The sequence below is a fragment of the Rhinatrema bivittatum genome, chromosome 1 (genome assembly GCF_901001135.1).
Source record: "Rhinatrema bivittatum chromosome 1, aRhiBiv1.1, whole genome shotgun sequence".
NCBI lineage: Eukaryota > Metazoa > Chordata > Amphibia > Gymnophiona > Rhinatrematidae > Rhinatrema > Rhinatrema bivittatum.
This window is the reverse complement of record NC_042615.1, coordinates 645,339,371-645,359,502: the sequence shown is the minus strand read 5'-3', so window position 1 is coordinate 645,359,502 and position 20,132 is coordinate 645,339,371. Positions and strand designations below refer to the sequence as shown.

The window sequence follows — 20,132 nt, the reverse complement described above, 5'->3', positions numbered from 1 at the left end:
ACACATAATATGTAAACATAACTCTTTTAATCTTAATTTGCTGTATAAAGTGGTTTTATGGTAAGTAAAGACTAAGTATCTGTTTATTGTAACGCCTTAACCGCGACAGTTTTGTTCTTTGGAAACCGACCTGATTTGATACTTGTATTAAGAAGGTCGGTATATAAAAATCCTAAATAAATAAATAAATAAGTATCTCTGTTGTATTTCCTGCACGTACTCACTTGCACCAGGAATGTGCTAACCAGTTAAGACCATTTAACTGATAGTCTCGCAGCTCTAAAATATCATTCCCACCAATATACGATGGCTGTTTTTTCAATGCAATAAACCTGGGCCTTTGTTTCAAAACCTAGAAACAAAATAAAGTGAACATTAGTTCTTTGGATCAATATTTCAAAATGATGTATATAATTATGATTACAATTGAATGGGAAGGAATGAAAAATGTAATCTTATATAATAAAAGTTAGTGTGGAAGCAAACCTTAAGTATTGCCATGATAGCTTTTTTGAACAGTTATAAGGCTGGATGTCAGATACTGCATAACATGCTTCTCTCCTCTCTCCCCAGTACAAAATGTTGTTGCGGAAAATGTCAAATCAAAAAAAATAATCTGGTATATAAACCAAGCAAAAGGAGACATACAATAAATGAATAAATAAACTGGATGAAAGGGATAATGCTCTAAACTTTAAGCTATCAGTGACATTTTTACTGATTAGCCAACAATATCATTTATTTATTTATTTATTTATTTATTTAAGTTTTTTTTATATACCAACATTCAGGACGATAGTCCCATCATGCTGGTTCACAAGAAACAGGGGTGCAATAATAATAAAACTTTACAATTTGAACAATAGTGCAGAAAAGCAGTTACATATAACAAGGAAATCAATAACTTGGAGTGAGAAGGAAAATGAAGATCAGATAATTATATATATGTATAAATAGCATTGAATAAATAACATTTATTAACGTTATTACTAGCGAAGCGTGTTGATTGATGGGAGTTAAATAATGTTGGAGTTAGGAAATGCCTGCGTGAACAGCCACGTCTTGAGTTTTTTCTTGAATGTTGAGATGCTGGGTTCCATTCTAAGATCCGGGGGAATGGAGTTCCATAAAGTTGGACCGGCTGTGGAGAATGCCCGATCTCTAAGCGTGATGTGTCTGGTAGTTTTGGCTGGAGGTACTTGAAGTGATCCTTTGTAAGCATCTCTTGTCGGTCTTGTTGAATGGTGTAATCGGAGGGGGATATGGAGATCGATTGGAGCTAATTGATGGATGTTTTTGAAAATGGTGAGAATGGCCTTGTAGATTATTCTGAAGTGTATGGGCAGCCAATGGAGGTCCATCAGGATAGGGGTTATGTGTTCTCTTCTCCTGGTGTTAGTGAGTATACGGGCGGAGGCATTTTGGACCATTTGCAATGGTTTGGTGTGTGATGAGGGGAGACCAAGCATGATGGTGTTACAATAGTCCAGCTTTGCGAAAATGATTGATTGTAGAATCGTTCTAAAGTCATGTGTGTGGAAGAGAGGTCGTATTCTTTTCAGCACTTGGAGCTTATAAAAGCAGTCTCTGGTGGTTTTGTTGATGTTGGCTTTCAGGTTTAGGTGATTGTCAATCATCATCAACCCCTCCAACTGTTAAGACATTTTTTTTTCAAAAATTTTTGATATCTTTATTAAGATTTTTTCAGTAGAACTACAATGTAAACCATCAATGTAAGAGCCATACAGGTAAACCTCTTTTTCCCAACCTTGCCTAATCCCCCCCCTCCCTTCCCCCCACCCCTTTTCTCTGCGGCCCTCCTCTCCGTGTTATTGTATAAATGTCCATTAAAAGTCCTGCTCCTTGTCAGATAAACATACAGGCGTGCCCTCATGGTCTGTCAGGAATTCAGCATCATTCCATGGGTCCCGAAGCAGTCCAATACTGGGAGTGAGGTAATCTGTAAAAGACTTCCAGGACCGGGAAACAAGTACAGATTTCTTTGGCATAGTTGGGGTGAAGATAGCATGCTCCATAGAGCACAAACGGACCATTTTGCGGAACCAATGGTCAACAGTAGGGTTGTCTGGGTTTAACCATTGTGTCAGAAGAACCTGTTTCCCCACTAGTCCCGCTTTGGATATAAACAAGTGGGTAGAAGCAGAGGTTGGCCCTGGTATAGAGCTATCAACCCCAAAAAGCCAAAGATTGGGGTCTGGTGGTAGTGAGAATTTCAATATCTTAGAACAGAAGAGGCTCACGCTCTTCCAGAATCGGGAGATCTGCTCACAGTCCCAAAAACAGTGAAAGTAGGTGGCCGTACAATGTTTACACTTAGGACAGTAAGGTTCGTGCGCTATTTTCATGTGGTGAGCTCGATGTGGTGTAATAAAATATTGCCAAAGAAATTTGTAGTTTGTTTCTTGTAAAGAGACATTTTCCATTAACACTGGTATTTCCAAAAAACAGTTTACAAATTCTGTGAATGTTAAAGAAAATAAAGCCCGTGCCCGCCATCTAGTGAATAGTTGCTGGAGATGCTGTGGCTCGGCTAGATTCAAAAAAGCCTTATAATAATGGGAGATCTTAGCTTTAGAACGTTCGCCCCCCTGTATAAGGTCTCTAAGTTTTTGCATGTCTAAAGTTTCTACTAAAAATGGCTTCTGAGAATGAACAAAATGTACCACTTGTATATATGCGAACGTGTCTGCTGCTGGTAAGTCAAACCATTGTTGAAGAGTAGGGAAAGGGAGTATACTCCTAGTCGTTCTGTCATATAAATAAAAAATATGGGTAAGGCCTAAGTGTTGCCAGCGCTGAAAAACCCCGCTCTCTTGTCCCGGGGGGGGGGAACAAATCGTTACTGGTGATGCTTATAAGTGTTGTGAGGATGCTGGGCATGTTTCCCAATTTACATAATAATTTCCAGACTTGGCGACATGTACACAGTAATTCCTGCGTTTTCAGGCATTGAGGTACCATGGAAGATGGGAGCTGAAATAAAGGATTTAAAGATTTTACCCCATACCACTCTAGGAGCAGAAAATATGGGGGTGAAGGAGGATGTAGCATATATCCAATCTTTCACATAACGAACTCCACATGCTAAATTGTATAGCTCTAAATTTGGACATCCCAAGCCTCCCTTTTCCCTGGGAGTTATTAAAACCTGTATGGGAATGCGGGCTTTCTTCCCCCCTACCACAGGAAAATCTTTAGAGCTTTCTGGATCTTATGATGATCTATCTTGGTAAGCCAGAGAGGGGCCATTTGAAAAAAATAGAGCCACTTAGGCAGCAAGACCATTTTAAAAAGTTATATTCGACCACTAAGAGAGAGAGGTAAAGGCAACCACTTCTGTAACATGGTCTGCGTGGTCTCCATCAAGGGTCGTACATTCACAGAGTAGAATCTGTCCACTCTACTGGGAATATGGAGGCCCAGATATTTTAAATTATCCTGTACCCATTTCAGGGGAAAATCCCCTGGCCAAGTCTGCTGTAGATGTAATTTGTAATATCCTGCTTTTAATATATCCCTGATATGAGATTTACGGTTCATGGATGATTTTAACTGAGAACCTAATTTCCTTACAGAGACAGCAAATGGCATAAAATTTGTTATCCCTTGACAACATTATTAATATTATTTTCAGGTGGTGAAGGAAGAAAGAAGCAATCTTCAAGGGTGTCTCATCTTTTCTGATAAAAACATTTTAGAAAAATACTTGTGTTACCTGTTCTCTTTCCCATCCTGCAAATGAAAGGATTTTAAGACACTAACTTCCTGGTTAATCTGCTAGATATACTTTTTGTTGGAGAAAGGATAACTCTACGATGAGATTGGATACATTCATGTATTTACTTCCCCTCATTACAATCAAAAAGGAACAGAAGACAGTCAATTTCAAAGGTTCAGAGATCACCCAGTGGAATGTGGACTTTGAAAACTGCAGAGCTTGAAAAAAGATCATTCTTTCCAGACACATGAACAGTCATGCATCTATTAAAGCGATAATTAGAATGTCATCTACATAGAATTTATTACACATTCTTACCAGTTCTATTATTAGTTTCTTGCTCAGAGGTCTATATGGCAATGAAGTGCATAATAAATCTAATAAAATAAATTATACAACTGTATGTAAAAAAGAGGTGACGGGATTTGTTTCTTAACATTTAAGGTAATCTTAGGCAAGACAGAAAGCACATTACACATTTGTTTATTTACTGAAAACTAAATCTTTCAACAGCTGCAATGTTTCCAATAAAAATGGAAGACTACTACAATTTTTAATTAGGTTAGGCCTGTACAAGTACTAGTTTATGAACACTTGTGAATAACAACTTATAATACACATTCTTAAACGTCAAAATACATTTTGCAAAGTACTTACTTTGCACTCCTTGAAAGGAATAGTCTTGGATTGATTCCTGCTTAAATATTCATCAATATGGGTTTGAAATTTTTTGCCAATAAGAGCTCCATCTTCCCAACTACACTCAGAGTATGGCAGACCTTGCCACTTGCAGAAATAATCTGGATAACCTGCAGCTGACTTCTGATTTGAATGAGCTGTTGAAAATATGAAAATATAATCTCAGATGCTTATTTTCTACAAGCAATTTCAAAATCCAACACTTTAATAATTCGAAAGCTACAATCTGTACCATAATTACAGCTATGATATCCACAATTAAGAGAAATATAAACTCCAATTTGATTTTTGTTTACTGGTAGGTAGGATGAACAAGGTTGTTTATCTGTAAAGGATATTCTCCATGCATAACATGATAATCTGCATACAAGTGGGTGATGTCATCCAAAATCACAGAGAATTTCCTAGAATGCTGTGGAAAAGCCTAGAAGGATTTTCCACAGGCATGTATAGGTCCCACTCAGTCCTATAAAATAGCTGAATAAGCCAATTATAAGTGGAGGATGGAAAATTTTGGCTGATTGATCTGCTTACCACATTTATATCTAAAAACTTTTTTTCCTCTGTAGACAAGCTGGATGAATCAGCCACATAAGTAGAAAACTCTCGTTAAGATGCTCTGGTTATTTAAGAACATTATTCCGGTTCACTTTGGATTAATCCATTTTGGACATTTTACTAATCCATGCATTTGTTGGGTTTCTGCTATATTTATTCTGGTTATAATCATTCCAGGCCTGTTAAGATTAAAAAGAAAACTAAAACTAAAAGCCAGGTGAACCTTCTTAGAGTTTTGCTCCACTCCAAATAGTTTTCTTGTAATCCAAACAGTGCAGGTCTTGATCACGTCTATGAATATACTGATTAGAAGAAATGTTAGTAGGATGACTGACTGGTTTAGGTGAAATTCCGACTTCACATTAGGCAGGAACTTGGGATGCAAGCATACAACCACCCTATTCTGAGCCTGAAACTCGCCAATTCTGTAGGCTGAAGCGACTGCCACTAAAAAATAGGATCTGTCAGGTACTTTAATTCATAGGAGTCTAGAGGCTCAAAAAGGCCTCTCCTGCTGTCTTCCTGTCACTGAACCCCCCCCCCCTTTTTTTTTTTAACTTGAGCTCAGCCCTCTCTGGCTGAGAGCAGGAAAGGGTTCCGGCTATGGCGGGGGGATGAGGGCTAAAGCCTCTCTTGGTCTGCAACCGCTAACTGGAATTTAGGTCCATGCCAGTCAAGGCTACTAGTCTGTAGGCACTCTACTGAGGGAGGGGTGGCACAGTATTGCCACAGAAGGCAAGCGGTGCTATATAGACATCTTCTTTCCAACTTCTTTCTTTTTTTTACTCGCAAGCAATCCATCGAAAGGAAATGTATGTCCACCATCTGCTGGAGACGGAGAATACTGACGGGCTATCATCGGGGCGGGACCATGTGGCCATGACGTCAGCTTTTGCTCCGTCTCCATCTGCTGGCAGAGGTGCATAATCCACTCGTTGGGAATGAACTACCCGAATGCTACGTGACTTCCTTCTTGCCACCTTACAACATAGGCCATGTTTGTGGGGTAATTTTTGAATTCTTTTTTTTTTTTTAACAGTCTACATGGTCCCCAGGCTCAGACAGAGACATCTTTAGTTGTTTTAAAGCAATCTTAGGGCTCACAGTGACCTTCCACAGCAGTTTCCTTAACACATATCTAATGACCTTGGAGGGAGAGCCTGAGTCTTGGTAGTACCAAACAATTTCCACTTTACAATGAAGGATCTGACAGCGCCCCAAGAGATATTCAAACATATAGAAATTTTCTTATAGCCTTTTCCCAAACTGTACCTTTGAATCATGTTATTCTGGAGTTCTTAGGGCAGCTCCTTGTTCAGCCTGTTTTTTTCACCTTTATTTCAAATTCATTTTATGCAATACAAACAGTTTGATTCTGTTATGATCTGTGGCTCGCAGTTGGTCATATGAGCCACTGTATTCACCCCTGCCATTGTTGACAGGCCCCCAACATCCATGAGGCAGGAATGCCTTCAAATTGTAGCTCAGCCTGTTGCCATGCTACCGCCTTCAACCTTCCCCTAAGGTGCAATTGCGCCCAACGTGCCGGCTCTTAAGGGTGGCCACAGCGGGAAAGTTCCCGCAGCACCCCTTGATGACATCCGAGATCCTCGATTATTTATGGTTGGCCTGGACACTCCCCAACATCTCAGCAATAGGTCTTCTAATGTGCCTCATGTCCCAGTGTGTGTTGCTAGTACCTATGCCTTGCTTCCTGCTTGTCCGGTCTTTCTCTTGCCTTGTTTGTGCCCTGATCTTGTCTGTTGTCCTGTCTGTCTTATGCCCTCACTCCTTGTTTTCCTGTTCCCCCCTTCAGCTTGACTCCCAGGATCCTGACTTCAGCTTTGGACTTTTATCTTGCCTCATGTGCCGCTGCCCCGACTTCTAGCCTGTTACTCATCTTTGCTGTCTACTGTCTGCCCTGACCTCTGGCCTATTACTTGTCTCTACTCTCAGCCACCTGTCCCAACCTCTGGCCTGTTACTCGTCTCTGCTGTCTACTGCCTGCCCTGACCAATGGAATCGTGCCCTCCTAGAAAGCCCTAGGGACCCACCTTAGACCTAGAGGCCACCATAACCCAAGGGCTCAACCTGAAGGGGAGGCGGCTGGTATAGGTGAAATTCCAGCCGTTCCTGCCCACGAGCTTCACTACCAGCTATCGGTGTAAGCCTAGTGGGTTCACCCGCCAGGCAATGTCAATCACACCACAGCGCTAAGGGTCTACTTTTCTAGCCAGCATTACAGATTCTTCATTCATTAGTATTCAAACAAAGTCAACTAAAGTGGACAGAGGGTGGGTGTTCAATTTAACATATCATCGACCTTGTTAGGGCAATTTTGTTTGAATCGGAGCTAATTTTACACAGGGTGTGGTGACTTATGCAATCACAACTTTTTAGTTTTTTATTCTTAATTACCTTTGGAATAGAGCTATACAGGGGCAGTGGAAAGCCTTTTTGGTTTTGGGGGGGGGGGGCAGGTAGAAAACTAGTTCTTCCACCCAATTTTATGTTTACAGTTAATGTAATTCTTTCTTACATATATTCTTCGTGTAAAACACAGCACAATTATTCATTCACAGATCAAGCAATAAAAAGCTTTATGCTAGAAAACCAGACATAATCGAAAAGGAGAAAACCACAAAAACAGAATTATTAATAGAAGCATAGGTACTAAGCAACTATTCTGTACTATGTATGGAGGGAGAGAAGGTGATCAAGTACCAAGAGATGCAATCAGGGACCAGGAAAATGTGGACTAAAGATACAGAAACAGTCCTATTTATTTGGACAACACTCAGCGGTCTGAAAAGAACTTCTAAGCTCACCTTGTTGCCTGTTTATATTACACTTAACAAGTGTTCTTGTCCCCAGCAGTGGGTACATGTTTGTGTCTGTATATACTGTACTTAATGGAAACACCTTTTTGTAACCCATGATAAAAACCTGTGAGCCTTGCCTTTAAGGGAGCTTGCCCTTAAGAGAAGGTCCTTTCATCCTTTGCTTTCTCTTACTTGGGAGGAGTCTGTATGCCTTCTCAATCTAGCTTGAGTCTTCTTAAGTGCCTTATTGGCTCAAGGGGCGGCCCTTCATGCTCCCCCCTGTCACACGGATCCTAGGCTCGCTACCATTGGATCTCGCCCTCTAGCCCCAGCTTGTGGGGACGTTTCTTGTAATCACTCTCCAAGACTGTTAGTCAGTCTCAGCCATGCTGCTTCAAAGCTAGAAGTGCCTCCAATCTTTGTAATACAATTAGCTTTTTTACATTCCTTCTTATTGTTTTAATTCTAAAGATTAAATCAGCTTCAGAACCCTTTTGTCTTCTCACCCTGAATCCCAAGAAACTCCATCTCCCTTCTCCTGCCTATCTCCAGCTACAAAGATCTCTGCCTGAGGCATATGTGTTTGGAATGTGACAATTGTAAGTAATGGAAAATTATCTGCACAATAAATAATTTCAAACTTAAAAGATCTTTGCCTGAAGACTGATTGGGAAGGAAAGTTAGCTGACTGGAAGAGGGAAACCTGGGGATTCTTACTGAGTCAGAACAGTAAAAAAGCTAATTAGATAATAGCAAGTAAGAAGGGCTATATCATACAGAAAGCAGCAAAAAAAGCTCGCCAGTGGTTTGAAAGTAAAAGCTCAAATCATACAGAAGATAATAACAAGTGAGAAACCAACAAGCAGAAACTCAGTAAAATTTGTTTGTACAATCTGTGAAACTTGTTGAACTGAAAGCATTTCAAGGAACTGTATGCAGTACACTGGAACAGGGATTTCAATACACCCTACTACAGGAAGGCTTGCATTGAATAGCAATCATTAAAGACTGGCTTGCATTTAAATGAGCCCTCAGCTGTGGGAAGAACCAAGCATAAAAAACCCTAGATTGTAAAGATTTACACTTTGGAACTAACTTTGAGTCTGCAAGGCATTTAAGAAGCAAAAGCAGATTTAAAAGTCAGCCTATACTGTAAGCAAAGAATACTAGGAGCAGTAAAGAAGCATTTGGCTTTGTGTAATTTGAGCTCGTGGCGGGGGAAAAAGTCCAGGCTGGGAACAAAAGACTTAACGACAGTACTTAAGCCTATTCAAATCTCCCTGCCACCACTGCTACAGGCAGAGAGCAATCAGTTGTCATAGTAACCAGAGCTCTGCCGACTTTACTGACTAAGCAACAAAAAAACTAACAATGAAGAACTGAATAATTGTGAAGATTTCATTAAGAATTATTAAAGGGTTCTGAAGCAAAACACTGGTGAGTGTGTGGAATCGAATTGAATAAAAAAGACTGAATTCAACTGAGTACACATCACTTGGGAGATCGAGATTGAAAGGACATAGTGAAAGCTGCTCTGCTGCTCTCCCATCCTTTTGTTACACACCTTGCCGCCAAAAAAAGGGCAGAAGCCCTCCCCTCCCCCTGCCAGGCTTTAGCAAGTGGGAAGCAGAGAGCAATCACCAAAAGAAAAACTTTTGAAGTGTTAATTACCAGAAGCTCAGCCTGAGTAGACCTAATCACAGAAAGAATTATAGCTGAAATGGCAGGGCAGCAGGGCACCTCAGAACAGCCAGCCAAAGACACTTAATTAAAAAAATGACACACAGAAAATAGGGGAGAAAGGTGAAGGGAGAGATGAAAGCAGAAAATCAAAGAGGCTATGTGTACTGACAGAGAGATCTGCAGAGATGTATGAGGCAAGAAAGCAGGACTATAAAAATAAGGTGGAGAAAGAATGGCATAATCTTGACCAGAAAAAAAGAGAAAGTATTAGAAAGCCCTACCAATCTTAAGCACCACTTAAAGCAGCTGAAGCTTCATTCCCTAACCTATCATCTTCATCACAGAAGAGTATATAGAGTTCTTAACATGAACTAACACTGCAGAAAGCCTTGAAGAAAAAGGCCGCCAGCTGAGTTTAGACCAAATACGCCAGAAAATGGTAATAGACGCCATTGACAGTGCAGAACCAGGTGACCCAACAAGCGAGGCCGGCTCTCAGCACTCTCGCACCTCCAAGTGTACATCATGGTCCACAAATTCATACGGGTCAAGGCACTCAAGCCACTCTCAACTCAGCTCTATCCTCTTCCGAATGAAAGCAAGGTCTGAAGCAGCTATGACACGCATGCAGTACGTTGAAAAAGAAGCAGCCCTTAAAAAAGAAGAGCTCAGAATAGAAGAACAACAACAAAAAGCCGCTGCTGCAACAGCTGCCACCCAGATGCGCAGAAAGGCCGAATTAAATATCAACCTGGACTTGTTGCGGCAGCAAGGAGAAACAGCAGCCCTTGAAGCCGAAATTAGGGTATTAGATGTGGCCCTGGACCAAGGCGATGGGGAGGACTTACTCAGCTCCATGGCCCGACAAGATGCAAACCAGCGGATGCTGGACTATGTCACAACTCACCCTCTAACTCACACCGATGCCAAAACGCCACTTTCCCCAGAGCAACCCTCACACCAGGAGGGAGCACACCTCCCTTCACAAATAACGGCCTCGAACAAAGAAATCAAACCTGAAACGCAAAATGCCATGAGTACCAAACCCCATGGCAGCAATCCACCGGCTCTAAATCACACGGATACACGGCAGCCAACTCATGAGCCAAGCACACGCCCCAAGCTAAACGCTTCCGCGCAGCCATGGATCCCAATGTCCCGTGGGCATCGGGAACGAGAAAAAACTGGGCAGCCACACTCAGGAAGGGCCCCAGCTGAACACCCTGAGCCTAAACAGGAGACAGTTGACCAACCACAACCCTTGCACAACAGGAGTGATGTGCATAGTCAACCACAGGACATCCGCCCGGCAAGGCCTACTACCTTTCAGGACAAGTCTTTAGAAAGAGAAGATTTAGCAAGGTACATGAGCCACCGAGAATTCATAACCGCAGGACTTTACGAGTTCAACGACTGCCCTGAAAGTAACAGGGCATGGAAATCTGACTTCCGAGATGCTGTGAAGGATCTGAGACTGACCCCGAAGGAAGAGATGAGCTTGATGGTGAAATGATTGGGACGTGAATCGGCCAAACGTATGAGAAGATTAAGAAATGTCTACCCAGATGACTCTCCTACAGCGCTAAAAGAGATATGGGAGAGACTCGAACAATATTATGGGGACCCAGTCACTATAGAGAATGTGTGGTTCGAGGAAATGGAAAACTTTCCCGAAATATCCAGAGGGGATAACCGAAAGTTACAAGAATTGGGAGATCTCCTCCAAGAAGTGGAGACAGCTAAGGCTGGACTAATGTATCCAGGTCTCAACCTTCTAGACACATCACGAGGTACGAAAACCATTATAAATAAACTGCCATGTGATATACAAAATAAATGGGCTTCTCATGGTGCACAGTACAAAGAAGACAAAAAAAGAGTAGCCACCTTTCCATGTCTTCACAAAGTTCATACGGGACTTAGCAAGGCGCAGGAACGACCCTAGCTTCACGTTCAGCACACATGAAACACACAGAATCAGCCACCGAACGGGCGAAAGGCCAACCAAGGAGCACGACGGCAGCAGGAAGCCCATTTCTGTGCACAAAACGGAAGTGTCGCCTGCAGCATCTACTTCAGACCAACTTCTCGATATAGATAGGGCAGAGGACCCAGACCGGCAGTGCCCAATACACAAAAAACCTCACCCACTCAGAAAGTGCCGAGGATTCAAAGGGAAACCTTTGAAAGAGCGCAAAGAACTGTTGAAAAAGTACAGAATTTGCTACCGGTGCTGTTCTTCATTTAACCACATGGCTAAGGACTGTGAAAGAGCCATTAACTCTTCAGTGTGGGAGTGACCAACACGACAGCGCCCTACACCCTGACGAAGCAAGATTTCACCCTTTGGGAAACTTACACCCTAGTCCATACCATGGCGGGGAGGAGAAGGACGAGCAAATGCCAGAACCTGAAGTGATCCCCAAATACACACACGTGTATGGGAGAAACAGCGACGGGAAATCCTGCACAAAAATATGCTTGGCCAGAGTGTATCCCAAAGAGTCACCTGAGAAGGAAGTCAAAATGTATGTCATCATAGATGAGCAGAGTAGCAGATCCCTGGCAAGGCTGGAATTCTTCGACTTGTTTGGTATCCGTCACCACTACTCTCCGTACAACCTTCAAACCTGATCAGGGGTCACCTGAGTGACAGGGAGGAGAGCAGGCGGATATGTGATAGAGGCAAAAGACGGCAGCAACAAGTCAAACTTGCCCACGCTTGTCGAGTGCAACCAGATGCCTGACAACAGAGATGAGATTCCCACAACAGAAGCCACTCCGTACCATTCTCATCTAAAGTCCATAATGCATCGGCTCCCACCAATAAACCCGGAAGCAGAAATCTTGCTGCTATTGGGCAGAGACGCACCAGCACTGACCAAGGTTTTGGAGATGCGTGACGGCCCAACAGCCGGTCCCTACGCTTACCGACTCGCCTTGGGATGGGTGATAGTCGGCGAAATTGGCTTGAATCAAACAGGGAGACCAAGCATTCAGGCATAAGCCACGAATGTCTCAGAGGATGGAAATCCTACCCTATTTGAACCATGTCATAATCACCTAAGCACCAAGGAGATCCTAAGCTGCGAAGAACCGAATCTCAATTCAGCTACCAGTCGGATCGCCCCCCCCCCCATTAGATGCAGAGGAAGATCTAGGGGACCCAGTGCTTCAAGTCACCAAGGATGACGACAAACCTACCCTTTCGGTAGAGAATAATAGTCCATCGCCTGCAGTGGCCACACCCGGGCTCAGAAGGACAGCTGAAGAAGGAGATAAAGAGTCTGACGCAGGTACCAGACGCCTCGTGGCAAAGGACTTCTACGTAGATGACGAGCTAAGGTTCTTACCCACTGCAGAGGAAGCAATACTGGCAAGTGCCAGTCTAAGGCTCCACAAATTAGCCTCCAACAGTCATAAAGGAATGAAGGCAACTTCTTCAGAGGATCATTTATTTTATTTATTTAAGGGTTTTATATGCCAACATTCATCAGGGATATCACATCGGTTTTCAATAAACAAGAAACTGCGCTTAAGATGCACTTGACAAGTAACATGCTAAAGACTCAGAGAACTCAGACCTGAGAGTGGACACACCTCCTCTCCAACGAAGCCTTGAGTTGAATTGGGATCCAAAGAGAGATGTCTTCATGTCCCAAGTCTCGACCCAAGGTAAACTGCACACTCACCGAGGTGTCCTATCCACAGTCAACAGCCTGCATGATCCACTGGGGTTTGTGACTCCAGCCACGATACAAGGAAGAGCCTTGCTAAGAGAGCTTTCATCAAGTGCCACCAAGTGGGACACCCCACTACCTCAAGCAATGAAGCCAGAATGGGAAAAGTGGAAGAGCCCTCTAAAGGTGCTTGAACAGCTCCACATACCACGCGCCCATGTTCCAGTACCACTTAAAACAGCCAGCCGCAAAGAGATCTGGATCTACTTGGACGCATCTGTGAAGGACATAGCTGAGGTAGCTCTTTTGAGAATGACAGACGCAGAAGGAACATTGCGTGAGGACTTCATCTTCGGCAAGGCCAAGCTAGCACCATAGCCTAACCACACCATACCACGTCTAGAATTGTGTGGAGCAGCGCTAGCAGTGGAAACAGTGACGTTAACGACAGCCGAAACGGACATTCAAATTTATGCCATCCATCTTCACATGGACAGCAAAGTAGCACTGAGCTACATCTACAACCAGACAAGAAGATTCCATGTATACGCTCAAGTCTGGGGTTCAGCCACTCAGACCCGTTCCAACTGTGGAACCGACTTCGTAGGAACCCGTAAAGAGTTGAACACTGCATCTGTCATGCCTTCAATGCAAAAGACTATGAACATTTCTGCGCCACGTGGAAACTTGACAGTGTGGAGCTTTACAGGCAGTGAAGGAAACAAGTCCAACAGCTTGCCAACTCCCTCCGGATCCGTCGGAAGAAAGAGTACTTGCTTACTCTCCAGTATCGGAGCAAGTGGCGATCCAAGATCTTCTACAGGCCCATCAATGAGGTGGTACTCCTCATACCGCATGAAGAAACTTGAACTTCATGGACCGTTGTCCACACCAAAGACTCTTTCTCTCTTTGTGTTGTCTGTCTTCGTTTTAGCTTGGTGAAACCCTGTGAAGAAGACACCGCCTATCGCTTGGATGACTGAGATGATTGGGAACTCCCTTGAACGTCGAAAGATCCCATTACAATGGACTTTGCACTGTTGCATAATGATATAAGAACTGATATAGTGGTATCTTGTAATACCAGACGGGCAGTGTTCCTTCCCCAGCAGTGGATACATGTTTGTGTCTGTATATACTGTACTTAATGGAAACACCTTTTTATAACCCACGATAAAAACCTGTGAGCCTTGCCTTTAAGGGAGCTTGCCCTTAAGAGAAATTCCCTTCATCCTTTGCTTTCTCTCACTTGGGAGGAGTCTGTATGCCCTCTCAATCTAGCTTGATTCTTCTTAAGTGCCTTATTGGCTCAAAGGACTGCCCTTCATGCTCCCCCCTGTGTCACACGATTCCTAGGCTCGCTACCATTGGATCTCGCCCTCTAGCCACAGCTTGTGGGGACGTTTCCTGTAATCACTCTCCAAGACTGTTAGTCAGTCTCAGCCAATCTGCTTCAAAGCTAGAAGTGCCTGCAACCTCTGTAATACAATTAGCTTTTTTACATTCCTTCTTATTGCTTTAATTCTAAAGATTAAATCAGCTTCAGAACCCTTTTGTCTTCTCACCCTGAATCCCAAGAAACTCCATCTCCCTTCTCCTGCCTATCTCCAGCTACAAAGATCTCTGCCTGAGGCATATGCGTTTGGAATGCAACAATTGTAAGTAATGGAAAATTATCTGTACAATAAATAATTTCAAACTTAAAAGATCTTTGACTGAAGACTGATTGGGAAGGAAAGTTAGCTGACTGGAAGAGGGAAACCTGGGGTTTCTTACTGAGCCAGAACAACAAGCTTCAGAAAGAAGCTGTTTAACACAAAGAAATAGCATGACACCCCCAAGTGATACAGGAAGTGGAAGGAGAAAAATAACAAAATCCATAGCTCAAAAAAGCAGAAAAGTTGATCAAGAAGAGCAGCAAACCAAGGGAGAAAAGTTGGAAAGCGCAGTTGCTTACCTGTAACAGGTGTTCTCCTAGGACAGCAGGATGTTAGTCCTCACATGTTGGGTGACATCATCTGATAGAGCCCAATACGGAAAACTTTTGTCAAAGTTTCTAGACGTTTTGACCAGCACACTGCTATCTGCGTGTCCACGCGAGGTTCCCCCCCTTCAGTCTCATAATATAGATGGAAAAAAAAATAAAAGAACAAACTGAAAGGAGAAACCAACTCTGTGGGAAGGCGGGTGGGATTCCTGAGGACTAACATCCTGCTGTCCTATGAGAACACCTGTTAAGTTAAGCTACTGTGCTTTCTCCTAGGACAAGCAGGATGGTAATCCTCACATGTGGGTGAGTACCAAGTTCCAGACTGTCCCTGGCCACCATAGGGACCACAGCAACCGACCAAAGTGCCAATGGGCACAACAACAACTGAGGCGCCATGGGCTGAAAAGGGACTGTCTGGTTCCCACAGAGCATGGAAGGAAAAATTGGGTTCAGGAATGGAACAGGTTGCGAAGGATGGACTGACCAAAGGCACTATCCTGACGCCCATCCTTATCCAAACAGTAATGAGCTGCAAATGTGTGAAAAGAACTCCAGGTTGAGTCCCGGCAAATCTCAGCGACGAGGACTGCATGCAAATGAGCTACAGACGCAGAGTGAGCCTTTACTCTGCCAGCGAGGAGGCCTGCCTGCTGATAGCAAAAGGCAATGCAATCCACCAACTAGATCAACAGGGTCTGCTTACTCACTGTCCTTCCCAGTCTGTTGAATCAAAAGATATGAAGAGCTGGGTGGACTATCTGTAGCTTGCTGTACGATCCAGAAAAAAAGCCAAGGCCCTTTTGCAGTCCAAGGTATGAAAGGCTCGCTCCCCCGAATAGGATTGAGCCTGGGGAAGAAGGTGGGTAACACAATGGACTGATTAAGGTGGAAATCTGATACCACCTTGGGCAGGAACTTCGGATGCGTATGCAACACCACACGACCATGGAAGAACTTTGTGTATGGTGGGTAGGTCACCAGAGCTTGAAGCTCATTGACCCTAAGAGTAATTGCCACCAGAAACAAAACTTTCCAGGTGAGGAACTTCAGGTCGCAAGATTGCAGCAGCTCAAAAGGGGGGTTGCACGAGCCGTGCCAGCACAACGTTGAGGTCCCAGGCTGCGACAGGAGGCCGAAGAGAGGGCTTCAGCTGGAAGAGGCCCCGCATGAACCGGCCTAACAGAGGTTGTGCGGAAACTGGCATGCCAGTGACACCCCGATGGGATGCACTGACAGCACTCAGGTGAACCTTGACTGAGCTGGTCTGAAGCCCAGACTCAGAGAGGTGCCACAGATAGTCCAACAGCTGAGGGAGGGGACAGGAGAAGGGATCCAAGCCATGCCCCGCACACCAGATGGAAAATCTTTTCCACTTCAAGCTGTAGGACTTTCTTATGGAGGGTTTTCGGGATGCCACCAGTACCTGGGAGACACAGTCCGAGAGCGCCAGAGGCTAAAGGACTATGGTGCAACATCCAAGCTGTCAGGGCCAATGCCCGGAGGTTTGGATGGTGCAGGGTGCCCTGATTTTGAGAGATGAGATTGGGCAGAAGGGCGCCACCAGGATCATGGTCCCGCAGTCCTGTTGAAGCTTCAGCAACGTCTTCAGCACAAGCAGCAGAGGGGGGTACGCATATAGAAGTGGAGGGAGAAGGCATCACAGACCAGATGTCTGTCTCCCAACAACAGGGAGCAGAACTTGTTCACCTTGTAGTTGTGAGGTCCACATCAGGCGCGCCCCAGCGGCGAAACAGCTTGGCCGCCACACCGGGGTGGAGGGACCACTCATGAGGCTAAAAGGAGCGGCTTAAGCGATCCGCCAGGACATTCAGGTGACTCCGCAGGTACCCGGCAGGTACACGCAAACACATTCCCTGCGAGAGGGTTCACGTCCACACTTGCACTGCCTCCAGGCACAGCAGAAATGAGCCCGTGCTTCCCTGCTTGTTTATATACCACATCGCAACTTGGTTGTCCATCCAAATCAGGACTTCCTTGGATGACAACTGGTCCCTGAACACCAACAAGGGATACCGGATTGCCTGAAGCTCCAGGAAGTTTATCTGACAGCAGGCTTCGGAAACAGTCCAGAGACTTTGTGTGTGGATATCGTTCACATGGACTCCCCAGCCCTGAGGAAAAGCATCGATGGTGAGAATCGCCTGGGGCGGAGATGTTTGGAAGGAAAGTCCTTTTTCCAGGTTGGAAAGATCTTCTCACCAGGATAGAGACACTCGCAAAGGGTCTGTGATTGTGACAGGAGCCTCAAGATCCTGGGAAGCCTGTCACAACTGGGACCGCAAGATCCATTGGGCCTACCTCATGCAGAGGTGAGCCAGAGAGATCACATGGACAGAGGCTGCAATGTGGCCCAGCAGGTGGAGCAGGAGGCAGACTGGTACCCTCCAGCTGTAACAGATAAGGGTAGCCAGCGAAGCAAAGGTGATTGCTCAGTCCCCAGACAAAAACGTTTTTGCCTGTGCCGTGTCCAGATTGGTGCCTATGAAGTCCAGCTGAGGAGATGGGCAGAGATGAGACTTGAGGAAGTTGATAACAAACCCCAAAGCCTGCAGCGTCTGCATTGTCAGGGCCAGAGCATGCAAAGCTCTGGAGCAGGAGCCGCTCAAGCAACTAGTCATCCAGGTAGGGGAACACGTGCACCGAGCAATGCCTGAGGTATGTGGCCACCACCCCTAGGCATTTGGTAAAAGCGGAGGTACTTCTGGTGGCTGGGGAAAATAGCAATGTGCGTATAAACCTCCTTGAGATCGAGGGAGCAAAGCCAGTCTCCTCCTCTGAGGAGTGGCAGCAGCGTGCTCAGAGAGACCATCTTGAATTTTTCTCTTACGAGAAACTTGTTCAACACCTGGAGGTCAAGAATGGGGCACAAGCCACCATTCTTTTTCGGAATGAGGAAATATGTTGAATAGAACCCTTGGCCCCACTGAAGGCGAGGGACTGGTTCCACTGCGCCCGCCACGAGGAGGGCAGCACGTTCTGTCTAAAGTATGATCTGTGGGCGGATGAACCCCACAATGGACATGGGGAGAGGTCTCTGGGAGCCAACTGAAGTTTAGATGGTAATCCTGAGGGATCTAGTGAGGACCCATTGGTCCAACGTGATCTCTTCCCAGCGATGGGCGAAGCTCAAGAGCCTGCCTCCGACCGGGGGATCTGACGTCAGGGGGTATGGTCAACTGACCTTTGCTCTCTCGCCGCCAGTCAAATGCCGTGGCTGAGGCTTGCTGGGGAGCTGGCTGGGGTCTAGCGCTCGCTGTTGGTGAGGGCGGCCCCTGGAGCTGGTGCGAGGCATGCGTGCCCTGGAGGCTGGAGGATAATACTTTCTCTGCCTGTAGAAAGGCTTCAGGGATCCTGGCCTAGAGGACTTCCTGGCCAAGGACAGGGCGTCAGAAGCACTAGTGGAAAGCTGTCGAAGGGTGTCATGATGTCATGATGTTGAATTACACTACCCCATCCCTGACTTTATCCTCAAAGAGGTTTTCACCTGTACAGGGGAGATCAGTATGCCTGTCTTGGACCTCCGGCCAGAGGCTCTGAACCACGTCATTCCCCTGGCACCAATGCCAATCGCAGCTATGCAAGCTGCCGTCTACCATCTCAAATATGTCTTCGTGCTTCCCAGCCTCGATACTCAGCAGGTCAACTGCCGAGAGGGCCTCCTGTTGTTGAGGTAGGCCCTCTGCGAAGTCCTGGACCCATTTCCAGAGATTGCAGTTGTATTGGATCATACAGAGCTGGTAGGCAGAGATGCGGGCCACCAGCATGGCGCCTTGGAAGACCTTCCTGCCCAGGGCATCCAGCTCCCTGTACTCATGTCCCGGAGGGGCGGAGGCATGGGTGGGGGAGTGCCAGGCTTTTTTTTTTTTAAGCGGACTCAGTGACCACCAACTGGTGAGGGGAGGTGCTGCTTCTCAAACCCCAAAGCCTGCTGCACCAAGTAGATGGCGTCAGCCTTTCTATTGAAGGGGGAGATAGAAATGGGGTGCCCGCACATGCAGAGTAGGAGGTCCTTGAAAATGCATGGATAGGAAATGCTGTGATCTCCTTAGGAGCTTCGATGAACTGAAAAACATCCAGCATCTTATGTCGCGCCCCCTCCTCAGTGAGCAGATGAAAGGGGATGGCCTCAGCCATGGCCCTGATAAATCCTACAAAGGACAGGTCCTCGGGGGGCAACCGGTGCTGTTCCTCTGGAGGGGAAGGCTCCGAGAGGGGGTTCGTCTGAATAAACGGAGGAAAACTCTGCACACAGTATGGTTTGATATCGCAAATAAGATACAGAGAAGTCACATGAGGACTCGCATTTTGAATTTCAAAAGTATGGACTTTGTCAAAATGGGGATGTTCTTGGAGAAAGAACTAGAAGACTGGGAGAAAATGGGTGAGGTAGAACAAAAGTTGGCCAAATAAAAAGGAGATATTACAAAGGCAACAAATATATGTTAGAAAAGTAAACAAAAGAAAGAGGAAAAAGAAACCGATCTGGTTCCCAAAGAAATTGGCTGAAATAATAAAGGCAAAAAGAACAGTGTTCAAGAAGTATAAAGGATCTCAAAAAGAGAAACACAGGGAAGAATACCTGGTGAAACAGGGAGATGAATAAAGAAATCAGTAAAGCAAAAATTCAAGTGGAGAAGAATTGCCAAAGAGGTAAAGCAAGGTGACAAAACATTTTTCAGATATATCAGAGACCCGAAGTGGAATAGTGACATTGAGAGGTGACAAGGAACAATGTGTGGAGAGAGACAAAGAAATGGCAGAAATATTAAACAAATACTTCAGTTCAGTTTTCACAAAAGAAAATCCTGAAGAAGAACCAATGCAGGTTGAGAAGACCAAAGATGGGGGTGGAGTAGACGAAACTCAATTTACAGAGTAAAATGTATGGGAAGAGCTAGGAAAATTGAAAGTGGACATAGCCATGAGGCTGGATGGGATAC

The 20,132-nt window shown here is 44.9% G+C and overlaps 1 protein-coding gene across 2 annotated transcripts in view; it reads right to left on the bottom strand.

The window, feature by feature from the left end:
* Positions 1-20,132, bottom strand: part of CHD1 (chromodomain helicase DNA binding protein 1) — a 330,081-nt gene that overhangs the window by 228,782 nt on the left and 81,167 nt on the right. For both annotated transcript variants that reach the window (XM_029572713.1, XM_029572721.1), the window contains exons 10-11: positions 4,397-4,575; positions 225-352 (exon numbers count right to left, since the gene is read on the bottom strand). In XM_029572713.1, coding sequence (XP_029428573.1) covers positions 225-352; positions 4,397-4,575 — 307 coding nt within the window. The remainder of the gene's footprint in view (positions 1-224; positions 353-4,396; positions 4,576-20,132) is intronic.